Here is an 18,024-nt window from a genome sequence, read left to right on the forward strand (position 1 = left end):
GTTGTGCTCTCGTCGAGGCAGGGAACCCGTGTGGGGACGGCCGTGCACTGCAGCACTGAGCTGGGCTCCACACGGGAGGGAAGGAGCCCAGGGGCCCTGTGCTCTGGTGCCCCTGGTCTGTGGTCCCCAGAAAGGTCTGGCGGGTACGTACGTCTCCCAAAAGCTTTTACCTCAAGCTTCTATTTGTGTTGCCACTAAATCCAACTGGTACCTTGACCTTGAACAAAATGCTTAAGTGTTGATAGTAGAAAATTGTAAGCCTACTCAGTAGCTTGAAATCTTTTCTCTCATTTTGACTTGATCCAGGTGCTTACCTGTATTTCTGACAAGGCATGTATAAATTGGATCTTTGTAAACCGAATCCCATTTTAAATTCGGAAAGAACTTTGCAGTGAATCATTTTATCACATAATTTTACCTAATTTTTATGTTGAAGTATCTCCGGTTTTTACGCGTGAGAAAAGCACCAGGTGCCACGAGGCCTCCCGGGCGCCGCCCCGAGTCCCGCAGCTTTTGTGTGTGTCCCGGTCGGTTCCGGCCCCTCCCCTCCTCCCGCCGCCCGCTGCTGCGCTCCGTCGGCCTGGCAGGCGCCATCTCTGCACGCGCTGACCCTGCGTCCGCTCCTTTATTCCCCGTCGTTTACACGAGTGGTGGGGGGGGGGCTTTCACATGTGTTCCCACCTCCAAGCCGCAGCAGCTCCGGATGGTTCCTCCTCCGCCTCCATCGCCCGTAGAGATGCCTCCGTTGACTCGGTCGGCTCTTACCTCCCACCCCCCAAACTGCGAGCTCCCCAAGGGCCCGTAGCGTGTCTTTGTTTCCTTCTCAATGCCGAGAGGCCCTCCGAACACGTTAGCCGAACAGAAGTGCGAGGGTCCTGCGAGGCCCGCGCTCTAGTGCTTACACAAACGAACATCCTGTTGTGCCTTCAGTCTCACCAGACCTGTGCGCGCCTCGGGTAGCGCGTTCACCCGCGCGCATTCACAAAGTATGGAGTGAGTGCTGGGTGCGAGGTGTCACGCCGGGTGGGTGACGCAGCAGGGCCTTCGTTCTCATGGAGCCGCTAGGATTTTTCCAGAAGATGAGTACGTTGATCTTTTGGGCGCTTCCGAGCTCTTTGACTCTTGCTTTCTCATCACCTCTGTTCTGAAGTTTATGGGCAAGACCCCTCAGGTTTCCTAAATTTGCTCTGGACAGAGGAGGGTGCTGGAAAAAGGGGCTTTGCACTCAGATCTGCCTCACTCCGGCCAACTCTGTACTGTGGGCGAATCATTGAGCATCTCTGAGCCTCATCTTTAAACTCAGGATAATCACACCTATAGGATTCTTATCAGGACTTAAAGACATTAACGTGTTTACATGATGATGAGCGCACAGTAGGCACAGTGCACATTTTGCCCTTTTCCCTCTTGCCTTCAGAATATAAAAGCTTTCTCACGTGAAATAGAAATTAAGACTCTACCATTGAGATGACATTGGTGGCCTTACCTTGTTTTCAATGATTATGTTATCAGAGACTGAAATGCCTTCACCCTCTCCAGGTGACCCATCGCTTAGACAAACTAGAGACATGTTATTGTAACTTTGAAAGAAGTATGTGTGATCAATGAGCCTGCTGCTTTTTCTTTCCATGTTTTGTGCATTTGGATATGAACCGCACGAGTCCTTATCTCCAGTTGTACCAGAAAGTTCTGTTGACCAGTGTGCCCTGTTCCTCGAGCTCTTGGGGTGGTTGTGCAGTGGACAGGCCCGTCGTGGGGCACTTCTTTCTCTCACCATTTCACACCTGTCGTTCCTCATTCCTTCTGGATCCCTCCCTGCGCTGTGGCGTTTCTTGTTCCACAGACTTGATTAACTGTCAGAGTGTTTTTCCAAACAGGACCTGCTGCAGCTACAGTACGAGGGCGTTGCGGTCATGAAATTATTTAATAGAGCTAAAGTAAATGTCAACCTCCTGATCTTCCTTCTCAACAAAAAGTTCTACGGGAAGTAACCAGTCGTTGCCGCCAGCCCAGAGGGAGGAAGGGAGAAGCTCCTCACGGCCGCCTTCCTCGGGTCCTTCTTTACTCAGTGGAAGCAGAGGCCATCCCTCAACAAAGCCTCAACTCGATGCGCTCCCGACACCGCGTTTTTAGCTCTTCCCGCTCTCGTGGGATGCCTGCTGCCCATTTTTCATAGTGAAATTGTATTTCAGGCTTAGTCTGACCCTCCTGTTCCTTCATTTTCCTCTGTCACGTAGGAAAGAGTGGAACCCCCGCTAAAATCTCTCTCCATCGCTACGGTCCTCGAGGCTGCATTGCTATATCGTAAGCTTTGGTGTTTGTCTGAATCAGCAACAGGGTTGGTGGGATTTGATTTCTTGTTATTTGGAAGCGGGAGCATCAGCGCTGGTGATACACATGCTTATAAGGCACACAAGTAAGATGTCAGGGCATCTAGAATTAGTAGGTTGTCGTTTAATGGTGAAGTTCCTTTACATTTATTTCCATCCCCGACGGTCACGTGGAAGGACACAGGGGCTCACTGGTCCTCCTGTTGTTGTCCTGTGTGTGCAAGAGCTAACAAAAGTCACTGTTCTGTGTTGCACGTTTCTAGCAAAGAGGAGATACGGTTTTTAAATGTCACCATTAAATTGGAGCAGTGCTGTTGGCATAGCTCTCTCATCGGTGGATGGGACACTCCCGCTGATAAAACCCAGCTCTCTAGGCAAATTCACAGTGCTCTGCGGTGCCCGCTCGACTCTGTTGGTGCACAGAGGTGGGCTCCGTTCTGGAAGGCATCCGTTCTGTCCCTATGGCCAAGGGATGGGCGAGCCCTAGCGTAGAATGTAATTGTCTTCAAAACTGTTTTCTATCTTGAGTGCCTTATTAAAGTGTAGATTTATTTCTTAAAATTGTGGGTGATAGGAATTTTGAAGATTTATATAATGCTTTAAAAGCCTTTAGAATACTGTAAGAGAAGGGTTTTTTTAAAAATTGGCTTATCTGTATATCTGAACTCTTAAAACTTATAGCTAAAACACTAGGATTTATCTACAGGGTTGCAGGGAGATAATCCTGCTTTAGACAGACTGAGTCAAAAACAAAACCAACCAACTGATGTTAACTGGGTATTAACATCTTCTTCTCATTTCTTTCTCTTGTCCTGCTGCCCACACTGTGCCTTTATTTTAAGAGCTCCCGTTTTCTGGGTTTAGTCAGAAATAATTCAATTCTAAACATTGAATTTAGGAAGCTTTTGTTATCAGATAAAATGTCATATACTTAAAGCAACAACAACAACAAATTGTTTATCCGGGAAAATATACTAGAAATCATGCTACTACACCTCCATTTACCCCAATGTTTTGGTTCAGTATTCTTCGATCATAAAACATAAAGTTTAACAAAATAAACTTACATGAAAAAATTTACTGCTGTATATTGAAAGCCAATAAACTGTTTCGTTAATAACAAATTATGTGATGTGTCCCTGTTACAAATGGAAGCGTTGGAGATGTGTTTTTCACGGGAGACTGTTTACCCGGTCAGGCCCACCGTTGTGCAAATCTAAGTCGTCCGAGTCTCCGCACACTGCAGGCCGGGGAGAGGTGCCGTGGCCGGAGACTCCACACCAGCCTGACCTTGTTTTCTACTGTATTCTGGAAGATCAGTTTTTAGGAGACCTTCTCCTCAGATCAAAAGCAGATACTATTACAAGTAACGTCACCTCAAAAACTGGGACCAAAGTTGTCAAGTCTTTTACCTTAAGAGGATGCCCATCCCAAATGTTTGTTGGGCCTCAAAGGCCACGTGCATGACAGACCGCGAACAAAGTTTACAACTCCCGTGATGAAATATGATGTGTCAACTATTCGTAAGGATTACAGGGCCCTTGATGCAACTTCTAATGCAAAATGGCACAAAATGCACTTGCAGATTTTGCTGGTGGCTGTGTAGAATTACGGTTACAACAGCATCGAGAGTGCCCCGGCTGAACTCAAGTCAGGCTCTGAAACCTTGTAGCTCTTCCTATTTCTACTTATTAGCTGTGGCGCTCTCTGTCCCGTCCCTCCTCCTCCCACCTTGTCTTCCACCGGCTGTCGTGACATTTATCATGAATTTACTTCCAACGATTTGGACTGCCCATCAGATTGCTGCACACAATTGCCTTTGTATCTCTGTATGAAATAAAAGGTCATTTGTTCATGTTTGTGTTTATTTTTCTCAGTTTCATTGTTAGTAGTTCCTGTTCAACACTGTTGACTAGAGCAAGATGTAATGATTGAAAACCACCACGGTCTCTCTGGGGGAGCCAACCCAGGTTATCTATCAGATATCTTTCAGAATTATCTGAAAGTGGTGTTTAACATGGGAGTTGAGCCTTTTTTTAAGTAATAACTGCTTACAGTGGCCTGGACCTGAGGAGATCTGGGGGCGGGGAGAACACACAGTGTACCGCCTCTGATTGGCTGACGCTCAGAATCACTGGAGCCTTTGCCACTATCCTGTGAACCCCGCACACCGGGTGTGGGCACTCAGTCACAGGAGACCCCTCAGGGGCCTTCTCTGCTCCATCTGAGTGCCAGAGGGGACTGGGGGAAGTCGCGTCCAAAGTAAATAGCAAAAGGGGAAACAAGAAGTGGCTTCCTTTTAGGTAAAGCCCCAGGGGACAGCCTCACTTAAAAATGCAAATATGTGTATACGCATCCTGTTGTGTTTATAAACTGTGGCCAGACTCTATTGGGAAATTAGGGACTAGGAAAGAAGAGGAAAAACAGAATCATTCTCCAGTAAACCAGTGAAAAATGGGAGATGATGGCGTGAGGGGGATGGTGATGCCAGAGCAGGGCTCCCCAGCCAGCAGCCTCCGGGGGCGCCCCTGAGCCTCCACCGTCTCAGCCTCTGTCCTTGAAACAACTTCGGCTCTACTGTCCTCCTGCAAAGAAGCCAAGAGAGCTAGGTGCTTATCAAGACATAAGATGTTAAATAAGGAAACCACACAAAGGGAAATAGTAGGAAGGGAAGCGGGTACCCAAGCGACACAGGTAGACGGCGCGTGTCCCCGGAGGCCTCTGCAAACCCACGAAGAATTTGGCACAGCTGCATCCCTCTGCAAATTTCAAACTTGACAGTTCCTTTTTTTTTTTTAATGTTTAAATTACGAAGTGTACAATTGCCAACATACTGTGAGTTTCAAGATAAAAATTACTTCGCTTTTAACCTATAGAACAGAACCCCTGATCCTTTTTTTTTTTTTTTTTTTTTTTTTTTTTTTTTTTTTACACTCAGTGCTCACCACAGTGAGTGTGGTCACATCTGTCACCATACCCTATTACAATCTGTTCCCCACGCTGTACTTTCCGTCTCCATGACTGACTCTAGCAAGTTTGTACCTCTTAATCCCCTTCATTTTACCCACCCTCCCGCCACCAATCTGTTCCCTGTAAAAGTCTGGCTTTTTTTCTTTCTTTATTCATTTGTTTTCTTTAGACTTCACATGAGTAAAATCATAGGGTATTGGTCTTTCTCGGATTTATTTCACTTAGCATAATACCCTGTAGGCCCATCCATGTTGTCTCAAATGGCAAGGTGTCATTCTTTTTATGACTAATATTCCATTGTATATATACAGTATCTTCTTTATCCATTCGGTGGACACTTGGGTTGCTTCCATAGCTTGGGTATTGAAATAATGCCGAATAATTGAATAATGAATTCTGGGTTCTCTGTTCTGTTTCATTGATCTATGTGTCTATTTTTGTCCCCCTATCCATTTTTTAAACTTTTTTTAAAAGTTTATTTTTGAGAGAGAGAATGGGGGAAGGGCAGAGAGAGGGGAACAGAGGATCTGAAGCGGGCTCTGCGCTGACAGCAGAGAGCCCAATGTGGGGCTCAGACTCATCGTGACCTGAGCCAAAGTCAGATGTTTAACTGACTGAGCCACCCAGGTGCCCGCCCCCATCCATTTTTAAAGGTACAAAAAAAAGTTTAATTTTTTTTATGTTTATTTTTGAGAGAGAGAGCGAGTGAGGAGGGGGAGAGAGAGAGGGAGACAGAAAATCTGAATCAGGCTCCAGGCTCTGAGCTGTCAGCACAGAGCCCGCTGACATGAATTCATGAACTCATGAGGGGCTCGAACTCATGAACCATGAGATCATGACCTGACCTCCTTGTCAATTCAGACCTTCCATGTTTTTCCTCTTTAGACTCATGTTTCCATTGCACTTCCCTCAGATTTTTATCCTAACATTTAAAGCATAAGTCTTACTTTTTATTATTCTGTCACAATTATCTAAAAAAATAAAAATGTGTTTTATCTAAGGCTGTTAATGCAATCCAGGAAAATGTTTTGTCATTATAGTTCTTGTTAGTGTATATTCGATCCAAGTCATGTATTGTCTTGACTGTTGTAAAAGTAAGATATTTGAAATGCACTTCTTAGATAAATGAATTAAAAAAAATTTTTTTTAATGTTTATTCATTTTTGAGAGACAGAGACAGAGCATGAGCAGGGAAGGGGCAGAGAGAGAGAGAGGGACACACAGAATCCAAAGTGGGCTCCAGGCTCCAAGCCGTCAGCACAGAGCCTGACGTGGGGCTCGAACCCACAAACTGCAAGATCATGACCTGAGCCGAAGTCGGACGCTCAACCTACTGAGCCACCCAGGTGCTCCTAAATGAAGAATTTTTTAATGAAAGTTTAAGAAACTTAAGGATAAATGTTACTACTTGTCAGAATGAGATAGAGGTCATGACCAATTCTCTTCCTATTTTTTATTTTTATAAATGTAAGCTCTGAGACTCTTTGCTGTCATAATAAGCATATGAAAATGGAAGATGTTTTGTTACAGTGATGTTATCTATTTGGGGGGACTCCTTAGTTTATCCTAAGAGTCTCAATGATTTGTAATAGATAATTAGAACATGATTAGGTCTTCCAATTTTGTTAAAAGCCAAAAAAATTTTACCTGGTGTGGAAAAGAATTTATTATTCAGTCATGAGACACACCATCCACTTTCTCCAGACTTGGGAAGTAGACAAGGAGCTTTACTAAGACTTTTTAATAACTATGAATTAAACTCTTAACCTTTTGACTTAGAGACAACTTATTTAATATGCTAAAGATGCTTGGAGAAAATGGAAGTATTTTAATTCTCCTTTACACTATAATTTTTAAAACTTTTTATTAGGGGCGCCTGGGTGGCTCAATTGGTTAAGCATCCAACTTCCACTCAGGTCATGATCTCATGGTTTGTGAGTTCGAGCCCCATGTCCAGCTCTGTGCTGACAGCTCAGAGCCGGGAGCCTGCTTCAGATTCTCTGTCTCCCACTCTCTCTCCTCCTCTCCTCTCCTCTCCTCTCCTCTCCTCTCCTCTCCTCTCCTCTCCTCTCCTCTCCTCTCCCCCTCTCTCTCTCTCTCTCTCTCTCTCTCTCTCTCTCTCTCTCTCTCTCAAAAGTAAACATTAAAAAAAAATTAAACTTTTTTTCGGCACAAAAACAGATCAGTAGAACAGAACAGAAAACCCAGAAATGGACCCAGAAACATATGGCCAACTAATCTTTGACAAAGCAGGAAAGAATATCCAATGGAATAAAGACAGTCTCTTCAGCAAGTGGTGCTGGGAAACTGGACAGCGACATGCAGAAGAATGAACCTGGACCACTTTCTTCCACCAGACACAAAAATAAACTCAAAATAGATGAAAGAACTCAATGTAAGATGGGAAGCCATCAAAATCCTCTAGGAGAAAGCAGCCAAAAACCTCTTTGATTTCAGCTGCAGCAACTTCTTACTCAACACGTTTCTGGAAGCAAGGGAAACAAAAGCAAAAATGAACTACTGGGACCTCATCAAAACAAAAAGCTTCTGCACAGAGAAGGAAAAAATCAGCAAAACTAAAAGGCAACTGACAGAATGGGAGAAGATATTTGCAAATGACATCAGTTAAAGGGTTAGTATCCAAAATCTGCAAAGAACTTATCAAACTCAACACCCAAAATACAAATAATCCAGTGAAGAAATGGGCAAAAAACATGAATAGACACTTCTCCAAAGAAGACATCCAGATGGCCAACCGACACATGAAAAAATGCTCAACACGACTCATCATCAGGGAAATACAAATCAAACAAACTCAACACCCAAAATACAAATAATCCAGTGAAGAAATGGGCAAAAGACATGAATAGACACTTCTCCAAAGAAGACATCCAGATGGCCAACCGACACATGAAAAAATGCTCAACACGACTCATCATCAGGGAAATACAAATCAAAACCGCAATGAGATACCACCTCACACCTTTCAGAATGGCTAACGTGAACAACTCAGGCAACAACAGATGTTGGCGAGGATGCGGAGAAAGAGGATCTCTTTTTGCACTGCTTGTGGGAATGCAAGCTGGTGCAGCCAGTCTGGAAAACTGTATGGAGGTTCCTCAAAAAATTAAAAATAGAACTACCCTACAACCCAGCAATTGCACTGCTAGGTATTTATCCAAGGGATACAGGTGTGCTGTTTCTAAGGGGCACATGCACCCCAATGTTTATAGCAGCACTATCGACAATAGCCAAAGTTTGGAAAGAGCCCAAATGTCCATCAATGGATGAACGGATAAAGAAAATGTGGTATATATATACAATGGAGTATTACTCGGCAATCAAAAAGAATGAAATCTTGCCATTTGCAACTACGTAGATGGAACTGGAGGGTATTATGCTAAGTGAAATTAGAGAAAGACAAAAATCATAAGGCTTCACTCATATGAGGACTTTAAGATACAAAACAGATGAACATAAGGGAAGAGAAGGAAAAATAATGTAAAAACAAGGAGGGGGACCAAACATAAGAAACTCTTAAATACAGAGAACAAACTGAGGGTTACTAGAGGGGTTATGGGATGGGGGATGGGCTAAATGGGGAAGGGGCATTAAGGAATCTGCTCCTGAAATAGTTGCACTATATGCTAACTAACTTGGATGTAAATGAAAAAAAATAAAATGAAGCTTTTTTTTATTAGGGAAAAGTAACATACAAAGAGGGAATAGTATAATGAACTCCAGTGTGTCCCCTAGGTAGCCTCAATGATTGTCCACACATAGTCAAACTGTTTTCTTCTCTAACCTCCCCCTAAATTCCCCTGGGGTTATTTATTTATTTATTTATTGTTTTGACGTTTATTTATTTTTGAGACAGAGCATGAATGGGGGAGGGGCAGAGAGAGAGGGAGACAGAATCGGAAGCAGGCTCCAGGCTCCGAGCCATCAGCCCAGAGCCCGACGCGGGGCTCGAACTCACGGACCGCGAGATCGTGACCTGGGCTGAAGTCGGACGCTTAACCGACTGAGCCACCCAGGCGCCCCTCCCCTGGGGTTATTTAAATCCCAGATACAGCATCATTTCAACCACAAATACTTCAGTATGTATCTCCACATACATACATACATAGTAGGTATCTCTAACATATCTCTAACATATTGTTTCTAATTAGGGAGTCATTGTGTCTGCAGGAGACATTTGGCAATATTTGGAGATTTTTTTTATCCTAACTAAGGGGATGCTATTGGCATTTATTGGGTAGATGCCAGGGATCCTGACTAATATCTTAACAATGCACAGGACAGCTTCCCTCAACAAAGAATTATCCAGTCCAAAATGTCAGTAGTACCGGGGTGAGAAATCTCAATCTTAATGTTTTATTTTTATTTTTATTATTTTTTTTTTTGAGACAGAGAGACAGAGCATGAACGGGGGAGGGTCAGAGAGAGGGAGACACAGAATCCGAAACAGGCTCCAGGCTCTGAGGTGTCAGCACAGAGCCCGACACGGGGCTCGAACTCACAGGCCATGAGATCGTGACCTGAGCCAAAGTCGGCCGCTCAACCGACTGAGCCACCCAGGCGCCCCGAGAAATCTCAATCTTTACATGTAAGGACTTTTGAAAAAAATCCCCAAACCATTATCATACTTAAATAATTTAAAAAATTAGACATGCAATGCTTCCGTTTCCCCATCTTGTACTTGCTCAAATAGTTCATATGTTTGAATCAGGTGCCTAACAATGTATACATATTACATTTACTTGACAAGTCTTTTAAATCTTTCATCTATAAATTCTCTCATCATTTTTGAGAGACAGAGACAGACCGTGAGCGGGGGAGGGGCAGAGAGAGAGGGAGACACAGAATTCTAAGCAGGCTCCAGTTTCTGCGCTGTCAGCACAGAGCCCAACGCAGGGCTCGAACTCACAAACCGTGAGATCTTGACCTGAGCTGAAGTCGGACGCTTAACCCACTGAGCCCCCCAGGCGTCCCACTCGCTCTCTTTTTTAAAATCTTATAGTTTAGTTGATGTTGCTCCTGTAGAATTTATACATTCTGGATTTCTTATATCTTTGTGGACCTCACTCAGTTTCAACCTTTTGGCAAGAATATTTCAGAGTTTTTATTACATCACACCACCGACTTACCTTTTCATGATGTAAATAAAGACTGGTCAGTGGGTTCAAAGTTGCCCATTTGACATATTTTTTTAAATAACTTTCCCATCAGCTTTTCATCACATACCCATGGATTCAGCAGCCACTGATAATGATGGCCTAGATTTCTTATTTTACTGGGGGTTGCAAAATGGTGATATTCCAAATCTGTCATTCCTTCTTCATTTATCAGTCAGAATTCTTCTAAAAATAATTTCCTGTCATCAACTATTTGGTTACCTTGAGGAATATTCATACAGGAAAAGATGAAAAATACTTGTTTCTCTCTCTTTATTTACTGGTTTCCCCTGGCACCTTCCGAAGATGACTGCTGAAGGTTTTTTGGGTTGTTGGGTTTTTTGTCTTTTTTTTTTTGTATTTTTAAAGTCTTTATGACTCCTGGAGTTTTCATAAGATTATTTTTATGTTTATTTATTTTGAGAGTGACAGAGACAGTGCAAATCGGGGAGGGGCAGAGAGAGAGGGAGACAGAGAATCCAAAGTAGTGTGGAGCCCGACGCGGGGTTTGAACCCATGAAACCATGACGGATGCCCAACCAACTGAGCCTCCCAGGTGCCCCGAGTTTTTATAGATTTGATGTCTTTCAATCCACTGTAGGTTTTTTGTTTGTTTTAATGTTTATTTTTGACAGACAGAGAGAGAGAGACAGAGCATGAGTGGGGGAGGGGCAGAGAGAGAGGGAGACAGAATCCAAAGCAGGTTCTAGGCTCTGAGCTGTCAGCACAGAGCCCGATGCGGGGCTTGAACTCATGGACTGCGAGATCATGACCTGAGCCTCAGCTGGACGCTCAACCGACTGAGCCACCCAGGTGCCCCTGTTCGTTTGTTTTTTAAATGCTCAAATTGTCTCCTTTGCCGGTGGAAGTAACTTCACGGTGACGGCGATTGTTGTCACTTTTGGCATGACCCCAGTAGCCTTTGGTAGCTCCTTGCTTTCTGGGATATGTTTCACTTTCTTCTTGTTTTTCTTACCACAGACCTGGAATCAACCGTTTCTCCAGGGAGCCCTGGCAACTTTTAGTGGGAAACAAAAGTAAGGAATACGGTCTTCGTGCTGGGAAGGCTTATGGCTCTTAGGTTGCCGTTGTTTCTAAGCTTTTTCAATGAAGTAGTTTTGTTTGTTTTGTTTGAATAATCTCTCTGTTCAACGTGGGGCTTGAACTCACGATTGTGAGAACAAGAATTGCATGCGCTACCAACTAAGCCAGCCCGGTGCTCCAATGAAGTAATTAATTTTTTTATTTTAAAAAAAAATTTTAGTGTTTATTTTTGAAAGAGAGAGAGAGAGAGAGCGTGAGCAGGGGAGGGGCAGAAAGGGAGACAGAGAACCCGAAGTAGGCTCCAGGCTCTGAGCTGTCAGCACAGAGCCCAACTTGGGGCTCAAACTTGTGAACCACGAGATCGTGACCTGAGCCAAAGTTGGACCTTAACCAACTGAGCCACCCAAGTGCCCCTGAAGTAGTTACTTTTAACAGAACATTTCCTGGGGCACCTGGGTGGCTCAGTTGGTTATGCATCCAGCTCTTGGTTTCGGCTCAGGTCCGAGATCTCAAGGTCATGATCTCTCCTGGTCGTGAGTTCCGCCCGGCCTCAGGCTCTGTACTGACACTGCACAGCTCGCCTGGGATTCTCTCTCTGTCCCTGTCTCCCTGTTTGTCTCCCCCTGGCACGTGTGCACGCTCTCTCTCTCTCTCTCTCTCTCTCTCTCTCAAAATAAATAAACTTTAAAAAAGAACATTTCCTGAGTTCATAACAAGTTTTTAAATAAAACGCTTTTTATATATATACAGCCTTCTGAAAGGGAAAAATTAATGCCCTGATCAGTAGCATTTGCCAATTCCGTGGGGTCAGTGCTTCCCCGTCACTGATTTCAAGCTTGTTGACACTGGTCACTGAACGTAGACTTTGGAAGAGAGGCTGACCTCAGTTCTAATGAGCTAGGACTAAACCACCAATCTTATTCCAGGAATAATTGGGAGTAGTTATGGATTTCAAGAAGAATGAGAAATATTCAGATGTTGACTTGAGACCCACGGAGGAGGAATGGGGATAAGGAGGTAAGACTCAAGACAGCGTGGGCGAGGTATGTTTCGTGTGGCCCTGCAGACCCACTCTCCACCCTCACTTTCCTCTGTGCCCTGGGAAGCTGGCCACATGGTCTGGGGCACTGTTTCCCTCCAGCTTCTGCTTGTGTTTGGCCCACAGCGGGCATCCCAAGGAGACTGGAGGTCTGGGGGAAGGCAGGGTTAGTTAGGACTTGTTCTGGGTTACCACCAGGGCCTGCCTCTCCCTACCAAAGGCCAAACACCCACCCTCTGCCCTCGGCAGTAAGCAATCCCTCCCCAGGGCCCTTAGGGCACAGAGTGCTAATGGTTCCTGCTCTAAATAGCAGCAGGGGAGCCTGATCCCTAAACCCTGCCCGCTGTCTTTATTAACTTTTCTCCAAATTACCAGTTTGCGTGTGCCATCCGTTTCCTGCTGGGACCCTGATACACAAGTGGACCAATTAAGGCCTCAATCAGCGAGAGATTGGGTGGCCTGAATTGGATAATGAGCGTTCATATGGACAGATGTGAGCGAATTCTGGGGATAGTTAGGAAGTAGAGGTGACTTACTGGCTGTCGGGCACATGAACCCTGTGGGACGGGGCCAGGCAGCCCTCCGCCTGAGTTCTTCACCATCAGGAGTGTTGGGGAATGGGGAAGCACCGTGTTCCATCATCCCACCGGGCGGGCAAGTCACAACGGACGTCGGCATATCAAAACCACGGGAAACCTGCTTAACTTCTTGTTACCGAGCTCCCCGCAATGTATTTGACATCGCAATCCGACCCCTTACGTTGCAGGAAACTTCTGTGAAACTCGTGTTCCTTGGGCCACACTCTGAAACGCTAAGCTTTTAAGAACTATTAAATATTACTTAGGAAACAAAAAAGCAAAGACGTGCATTTGTATCTCACGTTTGCTAAGGAGTTTTAGATTCCATTCTACATCTCAAGTTTGGTAAAATTATTGCTTAAACATCGTTGGCCTTAAATTGTACATATTGATTCTCTATTTTGCCCCAAATTGTCTAGGAAATAACTCTGATATGAGTTTGTAAGCATGTGTACTTGAGAAAGATTGTACTTATTCATAGCCACTGGCCTTTGCCTCTGGAGAAACACATTCCCAATTCCAGACGCAGAGATCTGGAGGGTGAAGGAAAAATCTGGAGGAAGGTGTTGAACAGACACATAATAGAAAGGATGACGCAATAGGAGTTGAAGGATCGCTCCTCTTATAAAAAAGCCAGCTAAGAAAGAATGAGCTTTGGAAAACAGAGCTGGTGCCCAAACACCTGTTTCCATGAAAAGAAACTGATATTCCTTGGAAAAATGGCTGATTCTGGGGCTGAGCAGAGAAGTGCTAGATAAGCCTAGATCATCTGGCTGTGTCCAGAAGAAAAACAACGACAACTAAAAAATGGATGGGGACATGTTAGAAGGACACAGAAGCCAGCTTGAAGGTCAAATCTGGGATAATTTAAGTACAAAAATAGTAACAGTAATGGATCATATCCTATTGGGTAAAGTAAGAATTCATGAGCCCATTCTGAGATAAACAAATAGGGAAAGGGCAAGAATCATCAATGGAGGCTAAAACTAGTGGGTGCAAGTTGGATAGTGAGGTAGTTATCTATTCTCAAAGTCTCTCCCTTCAAGAGTCTTATTGATTACAGAGGGAAAAATTAGAAACTTGACAGTGGAGGAAACTGACAGACCCCACCTTCATCAAATGATCCAAGCTTAACATCAGTAATGGGACAACTTGACATCATCTGCCTCCTGATGGACAAATTGAGAAGAACACAACATTGTCCCTGTGGTATTCCTGCCAAAAATGCATAATCTGAAACAAACCATGAGAACATACAAGATGAACCCTAATTAATGGACATTCTACACAATAACGGACTCGTCACTTCAAAAATTTCCAAAGTCATGAAAGACATAAAAATTGAACAACTGTTCCAGATGAAGGATGCCAAGAAACATAACTGAATATAGGGAATGATCTTAGATTTCCATTTGCCATAAAGAATATTACTGGGAGGGGAACCTGGGTGGCTCAGTCAATTAAGCATCTGACTCTTGGTTTCAGCTTCGAGCCCCATATCTGGCTCGGTGCTGACAATGTGGGGTCTGATTGGGATTCTCTCACCCCCCCCCCACATAAATAAATAAACTTTAAAAAATAAATAAACTTATAAAAAGGAATATTAGTGGGTAAGCATTCCAATAACATCTGTAGATTAGATAACAGTACTATATCGATGTCAATTTCCTGATTTTGATAATGACACTGTGATTATGTAAAAGAATATCCTTGTTTTTGTGAAATAAACAGTGAAGTATTTAGGGATAAAGGGGCACATACCAATTTACTCTCAAATGGTTTAGAAAAAACTATAGAGATAGAAAGAAATGATAAAGTAAGTGCAGAAAAATACTTAGAGGATCTGGGTAAAGAATATGTGAGTTTTTTTTAATTTTATTAAGTAATCTCTGCAGCCAAGATGGGGCTCAAGCTCACAACCCCAAGACCAAGAGTCGCATGCTCTACTGACTGAGCCAGCGGGCACCCTAAGAATTCTTTATTTTATTGCAATTTTTTTCTTTCTTTCTTTTTTTTTTTATAATGTTTGTTCATTTTTGAGAGAGGGAGAGATAGAGGCATGAGCAGGAGAGGGGCAGAGAGAGAGGGAGTTGCAGAATCCAAAGCAGGCTCCAGGCTCTGGGCTGTCCACACAGAGCCTGATGTGGGGCTCGAACTCACGGACCATGAGATCATGACCTGAGCCAAAGTCGGACGCTCAATTGACTGAGCCACCCAGATGCCCCTATTGCAACTTAAAAAAAAAAAAGTTTATTTATTTTGAGAGAGATCACACATGAGCAGGGGAGGGGGCAAAGAGAGGGAGAGAGAGAATCCCAAGCAGGCTCTGCGCTGACAGTGCAGAGCCTGATGTGGGGCTCAAACCCATTAACCATGAGATCACCACCTGAGCTGAAGCCAAGAGTCGGATGCCTCACCGAGTGAGCCACCCAGGCGCCCCTGCAACTTTTTTATAAATCTGAAATTGTGTAAAATATAAAAAGTTTTAAAGAAATGAGGATCTTTACGTGCATCAGGAATGATTTTGGCTGCAAGAAAGGAAAGCTGACGTCTAGTGATTTCAACAAATTTATTTCACATGAATCCAGAGGAAAACTAGGTGCTGGTTAAGCTATCCAACAATGGCAAAGTTGTTTTTCATCTTTCTGAATGCTGAATTTGTTTTTATGCTTTCTCTTTCCATGGTTGCAAGACGGCTCCAGAGCTCCAGGCATCACCTCTGTGTTCAAAGTATATAGAAAAAGGGGTTAGCCGTGGCTAAATGTGTTCCTAGTATCTGAAAACCCAAAGTTTACCTATAAGCTTTCCACGAGGTTTGCCCTTACATCTCAATAACCAAACTGGACATGTTGCTGACCCCCCAGATGAGGGAGGCTGGGAAGGGGCATCTGCCCCTCCGGTCTCTGCAATAGAAGATTGGAGGGAATGTTTGCCAAATTAAGAAGTTGAATGCTCTCAATCTGAAAACTACAGACCATATTAATTCTCGGACCCATCCTATGATTCCATTCTTAACGGCAGCATTTCTTAAGGTTTGACCCCCAAACCACCTGTAACAGAATCATTTGTTACAAAGGCAGAATCCTGGGCTACAGTCCAGTCTGTAAAAGTCATAATCTCTGGGGATGGGATATAGGAATATAAATTTTAAACAGACACCTGGGTTCCAACAAAGTCATAGACAAAGGCAGACGGAAAACAGTAACATACCTAGAAATACTGGGTAAAACATAACAAAATCTGTAATGCATACTTGAACTCACAAGAAAAGAATATTCTCAAGTGACTAAAATAGTAAGCATGTGGTTATCTCTTCCAGCAATGTAGGAGTTTCGAGTTTAAAAACAAATCCACACTTTATTCAGATTTCCCTAGTTTTTGCCTATTATCCTTTTTCTGATCCAGGACTTCCCATGACATTTAGTTATCACATCACCTTAGGATCTTCTTGGCTGTGAAAATGGGAGTTTCGGTTTTTAATGCCCAGAGAGTCCCAAGCCAGGACCCTCAGGTCCTCAGGTGTGTTGGGAGAAGCAGTCTTCCTGAGCATTCTCGGACATTCTGGTTGGTCATGCCACAAAATGCAAACCTCTGATCCTTCTTTACTGGGCATTTCTCAGGGATGTGTTTGCAGCAAGCAACTCTGAGAGATCAAGTAATGCCTTCTTCCGGCACAAAGAACAGGCTCGTTCTATTGTCACAGAACCCACGGTATGTGCATCACCCCAGTGGGACTTGATGGGTAAGGGGAATTGACACAAAAATGATGCTCATGCTGCTTGCTGTGTGGTGTCTCTCACTCAGGAATCTCATGCCTGCTGTCAGAATCCATGAAACAGTAACAGATTACTGCATTAGCTTGTAAGCAGGGTAAAATTTCAGCCCAAAAGAGTGAAATCTATCCACTGGCAAAGTTAACAAAGAAGTTTGGCTATTTCTGGCTGGGCTCCAGGGGAGAACAATCCCCTTAAGAAACCAAAAACTTGGATCTATATGGGCTCAGGGTCTGCATTTATAGTATCCATGTAATGAAATTCCCATGTCTAGTAACTGATTCTCCTATAGCTCATGGAACAAAGCAAAACTACATTTCAATCATATCCCCACTCCCCAGGATTCCCACAGGAAAAAAATAAAGCCCCCTAAAGATGAAAGCATAGCTAAAAACTTTAGGAAACAATTCATCATAAGCAAGAGCGAGTGGATACAACAAATAGAATCAGAGGTCCCCACACTGGTGCTAATAGAACTACATGCTGAAAGAGAATATAAAACTAGTATAAAGGCATGAAAGCAGGAATAAAAAATAAGAAAAGAATGGACTCTAAATAAAGATCAGCCAGATTTGAAAAGATTAGATGGGAAAACATAGTTCTTAAAGAAGATAAAACTCAATAGACAGGTTAAGCAGCAGGTTAGACAGAGCTGAAGAGAGGAGTTAATAAAGTGGAAGATAGATCTAAGGAAATTGCCCAGAATGTAGCACAGAAATAGAGTGGGAAAATATGAAAGGGAGGTAAAAAGATACGAAAAATAGAATGAGAAAGTTTGATATACATCTAACTGAACTTCGAGAGGGAAAGAATAGAGAATATAGAGAAGAAGCAGTGTTTGAAGAGATTTTTAGAAAAATTTCTAGAACATTTGAAAGGTGTGTAGCAGAGTCTTCCAGTTGTTCTTCAGTATATGTTCTCCCCTCATCTAATGCTATGATCCTTGGAGTGAGGTCCCAGAGCAGGCAGCATCAGCATCACCTGATAGCTTGTTAGAAATGCACATTCTCAGCCCTATCCAAGATCTACTGAATCATACATTCAAAAGTGGGGCTCAGGAATCTGTGTTTTAATAAGCTCTTCAGTGATTCTGATGAATGCTAGTTTGAGATC

General features: G+C 43.5%; 1 protein-coding gene across 1 annotated transcript in view; it reads left to right on the forward strand.

Moving 5' to 3' along the window:
* IQGAP1 (IQ motif containing GTPase activating protein 1) overlaps positions 1 to 4,185 on the forward strand; it is a 101,225-nt gene extending 97,040 nt beyond the window's left edge. The window contains exon 38 of the mRNA XM_019460333.2: positions 1,878 to 4,185. Coding sequence (XP_019315878.1) covers positions 1,878 to 1,991 — 114 coding nt within the window. The 3' untranslated portion in view covers positions 1,992 to 4,185. The remainder of the gene's footprint in view (positions 1 to 1,877) is intronic.
* Positions 4,186 to 18,024: the final 13,839 nt, after the last annotated feature.

The sequence above is a fragment of the Panthera pardus genome, unplaced genomic scaffold, assembly GCF_024362965.1.
Source record: "Panthera pardus isolate Hobbes unplaced genomic scaffold, ASM2436296v1 HiC_scaffold_23, whole genome shotgun sequence".
Lineage (NCBI taxonomy): Eukaryota > Metazoa > Chordata > Mammalia > Carnivora > Felidae > Panthera > Panthera pardus.